Genomic DNA, 4,238 nt, shown 5'->3' on the forward strand with positions numbered 1-4,238 from the left:
CAATCACTTCGCATTATTCATATCCATCATATATCATTTTTCATTTTATTAAAATTATATATTATTTATTTTCTTTCATCTCCTATTTCTTATTTCATTTGTATCTTCTTGTATGTTTTAGTATTTATCTATTTTATTAACAAATTAATGTTTTACACTATCATATTCTTTCATACTATCATTATATTTTTATATCTTTTTTAATTCTAATAGTTTGTTTGTAATATTATCGTTTAATTAAACATTCTTTGATTAACATAATAATCTTTTACATTAATTTGTGTTACTATTATATGTTTTATTCTTCTTTAATAAATATTATTCATTTAAATGTTCAATAAATGAAGTAAATACTTTTAATATATAACTTAATCATGTATTATTTTGTATTTTTTATACCTTATTTCATAAATTCATATATTCATTCATTTTAATATTCCATTTTTTATCTCTATCCATCTTTAATTTATTCATTATTTATTTCTTTTATTCATCATTTATTTATCTTTCCAAACTGTTTATGTGTTTTCTTTGTTTGTAACTTCTATTATTTCTTATTTGTGTTTCTTTATTCTCTATCTTATTATCAATACATTCAATAACCCTGGAAAAAGGAGGAAATGTCTTTGAAATTAAGAATTAAATTCATGCTAAACGTAGTTAAAGGAATTTTCATATCTTCTTTTAAATAGAATATTACATAGAGACGTTGAACTAGATACTTTCATTATTGTATCACTTGAAGATGGTATTGAAGTTAATTGTAAACTAACAAAGTGTGGAGCATCAAGAAACATTAAATATGATGTTGACAAAGATGACATTTATAAAAGGAATAATAATATCAAAATACATTGTACCAGAGGTGTTAAATCGAGAACATTACAAAATATAGTCAGACATATATTCATGTTTAACAAGAGGTATGCAATAAATCAAAAAATTTCTGATAAAAAAGGAGAAGAATATAAGAATTTTCATAATAAAAACAAGTCAAAAATAAACTAGTAATAATTTTAATAAGTAAAAGGATGTTAAGTGAGGTTTAAGAAAAAGATAAAAATAATTAATCGTTAATATATAATATTTTTCAATAATTTTTACAAAACAACAAAGAATAATAATCCCATAAAATTTTACTTTTATTTTTTGTTAGTAAACATAATAGCATTAAAAAACACTCAAAATAAGAAGCACTTTGACTTTGTTTTCTTACTTTCTTTAATATTAACATTAGCTTTTCCAGAAAGTTGTTTTGAATTTCCTTCTAATTTTTTAACAACTTCATTGATTAAATAGTTAAAAGCTTCAGCAATGTTAGTATTTGTTTTAGCACTAACTTCCATAAAATGAACGTGCTGACAATTTGCAAATGACTGACCTTCTTCAGTACTAACTTGTTTTGGCATATCACATTTATTACCAACTAATAGTCTAACTGCACTTCCAGCAATTTCAGCTTCAGTTTCAGCTAACCAATTTTTTGTACTTTCGAATGTCTTTTTATCAGTACAATCATAAACAATAATAACAGCATGAGATCCTCGATAATATGATTGTGTGATTGTATGAAATTTTTCTTGACCAGCTAACATAAAATATAAATGAGTTCTTGTAAAAGAAACATTAGAAGATAAAATAACAAACCTGTGTCCCACTAAATGAGTTAATTTGATATTTCTATGAAATGAAATACTAATGTCTTATTTGGTTTGACTATAATAATAAAAAGTAATCTTTTCATTTTGATGAGAAATCCTCGAAGATTTATAGTCTTAAAAAACCATTTTTTTAAAGAAAGAAGAAAACTAACAAACGACTTGAATTTTTAATCGTTTTCCGTTTACTTCCATTTTTTTAACTTTAAAATCAACGCCAATAGTTGCAATAAATGCATCTGTAAAAGTATTATCAGTATATCTCAAAAGCATTGCTGTTTTACCAACAGCTGTATCTCCGATAATAAGAAATTTTAACAAATAATCCCAATCTTTTTTCTCAGTCATTTTAATTTTATAGTTCCATCACTTTATTATTTTTTTTCAAATATTTGAATATTCTTCTCTGAAAGAATCTTCTCTTTTTTCTATTTTTAGTTTTTGTTTTATATCACTTTATTTATCTAAACGTTTTTGAAATTAAACAATAACGAATTAAGGAAGATTAACTAGACAAGTTGTTTCAGAAAAAGTCCTATTTTCTTTTGTTGTACCTCCTTTTCTTTTACCACCAAGAAATTTTTGTCTCAGTTCTGGGTTATAAGTTTCACTCCATGAAATAGCTGTTGGAAGATGTTGTTTATAAGATTGATTATTTGGAGAAGAAGGAAGTTTAGAAATAGGAGCAACAAAACCTTTAGTTTCTGGAAAACCATGAAAACTACAGACATATTTATTTGTTTCTCCTTTTGTAGTTTTCATTAAGACATGAGTTAAATGACTAGAATGAGGTTTGGTAGTATTAGATTTTGATAAACCTCTTTTATAAGTCTTTTCAACTTGGCTCATCCTTTCTTCTTGTTTCATCAATTTATTTTGTTGTTTATAACTAACTTTAGCTAATTCACAAAGCTTTTCATCTGAAAGGAGAACTTTATCAGTTTTCATGAAGAAGATACATTTAAGAGTTTCAGGACAATAATCTCTAAGAATTAATCTTCCACAATAATTACACCTAAACCATTCAGTATGATAAAAATATCCTTCAGAAAATGAACAAGGCTAGTCGTGTTTTATTTCTTCAAAACAAAACTTACAATATACAACATTTTCTAAGTTGATTTTTAATTCATTCGTAATATTATCAAGAGTTTCTAGTGTATATTCTATTTTTGAATAATCTTTTAATAATGAACATAATGAAGTTAATTGAAGTCCTTGTTGAATTTGTTCTTCTCTGTCTTCAAAAAATATATAACAACATTTGACTTTGTTCAAAAGGTTTCGTGAAAGTATAATTTTCTACAGTAATCTGTTTTAAATATTCTTCATATTTTTCCATTTGAAAGACAGCACTTTGTTTTTGAGAATCAAATTTTATATATTTTTGATATCCATCAAATATAGAAGCAAAGAATTTATGGAAGAAACAATAAAACAGTTCATTTGAATTTTCATCTAAATTATGTAGAATACAAGTTCATGCAACTTTTAAAAAAGTAGTTTCATTAGAAATAAATACTAATGGGAAATTTAGTGGATGGTTATTTAATAATTTACCATTGTCCACTTCAAGAACAATTGTATCATCCATTTTACCACAGTCTTTATATACATTTGGCAAAAAATTATTTTTTACTCCAATTATATAAAGCATAGGTGCAGCACAATATTTCAATAATGAAAGTGGTAAAACAGGAATATATACATGTTGCAATTGGAATGAAGATATTAAAGACGTAAATACAATAATAAATGTTGATAAAGATTGAATTGATTGACTTACAAAAAGAAATTTTCTTTCGACCAGCAAATACCCAATAAGATCAACAAGTGCTGAAGCACCAAATGTTTTTAATAATATTGATACATCATAGTTAGAATGATCATTTAATTCATCACTATTAATAACTTGATAAGGAAAGTAATGAAATGAAATATTTGATGATACTTCATTAGCCAATGAGATTAGTTGAAGACAAATATCATCAAGAAATTATTTCATTATTTCTATTGATAATAATTGTAATTTTTTAGCTATTTTTAATATTTTTTTCAAATAAATATGTTAATGGTTTTATTCCAATAATACATAAACATTCTGCTTCTTCAAAATGTGGAAATATTAACCAATATGCATATTTTCTTGTTCCATTTACATCTGCTAACATAACCGTAAAAATTTCTAGAATTGTTGGTTCAAATAATAAATTTCTTTGTGTTAATACTGTTTTACCTCTGAAAAACAAAATGGAAAAACCGTATTTTATTGATTAATATATCATACAATATGTTGGTCAACACACTTCTCATTTATTTCCCCCATCAACTAAATTACATCTTAATAAAATGATATATTCAACCAATCTCTCTCGGATATTGCTTATTTATTAAGTTTTTCTCTTTTTTTCAATAAATTTTATTTCATTCTTTTTCTTTTATTTTTTTTTCTTTTCTTTTTAATAATCCTCAAACACTTTTCTTCTTTTTTTTTTGAACTTATTTTCCGTATTTTCTCAATAATAATATCTTAAGATTATTATTTTATCTAAAAACGACTTGTATAGTTTATTATTATAC

General features: G+C 24.0%; 3 protein-coding genes across 3 annotated transcripts; all 3 read right to left on the reverse strand.

Annotated features, from left to right (window-relative positions):
• Nucleotides 1–1,115: 1,115 nt before the first annotated feature.
• EHI_114640 (Rab family GTPase) lies at nucleotides 1,116–2,006 on the reverse strand (the record flags this gene model as incomplete). The annotated part of the gene is made up of 2 exons (XM_645240.2): nucleotides 1,116–1,588; nucleotides 1,814–2,006. 2 exons carry the CDS (start codon nucleotides 2,004–2,006, stop codon nucleotides 1,182–1,184), a joined length of 600 nt encoding a protein of 199 aa, XP_650332.1. The 3' UTR covers nucleotides 1,116–1,181.
• A 147-nt stretch (nucleotides 2,007–2,153) lies between these two features.
• EHI_114650 (uncharacterized protein) lies at nucleotides 2,154–3,000 on the reverse strand (the record flags this gene model as incomplete). The annotated part of the gene is made up of 2 exons (XM_645241.2): nucleotides 2,154–2,673; nucleotides 2,918–3,000. 2 exons carry the CDS (start codon nucleotides 2,998–3,000, stop codon nucleotides 2,154–2,156), a joined length of 603 nt encoding a protein of 200 aa, XP_650333.2.
• Nucleotides 3,001–3,138: 138 nt separating this feature from the next.
• Nucleotides 3,139–3,829, reverse strand: EHI_114660 (uncharacterized protein; the record flags this gene model as incomplete). Its single annotated transcript, XM_645242.1, has 2 exons — nucleotides 3,139–3,608; nucleotides 3,757–3,829. The coding sequence occupies 2 exons, from the start codon at nucleotides 3,827–3,829 to the stop codon at nucleotides 3,139–3,141; spliced, it is 543 nt and encodes a 180-aa protein (XP_650334.1).
• Between the last annotated feature and the right edge of the window lie 409 nt (nucleotides 3,830–4,238).

Source organism: Entamoeba histolytica, genomic scaffold, assembly GCF_000208925.1.
Source record: "Entamoeba histolytica HM-1:IMSS scf_1104750518021 genomic scaffold, whole genome shotgun sequence".
NCBI classification, from domain to species: Eukaryota; Evosea; order Mastigamoebida; family Endamoebidae; genus Entamoeba; species Entamoeba histolytica.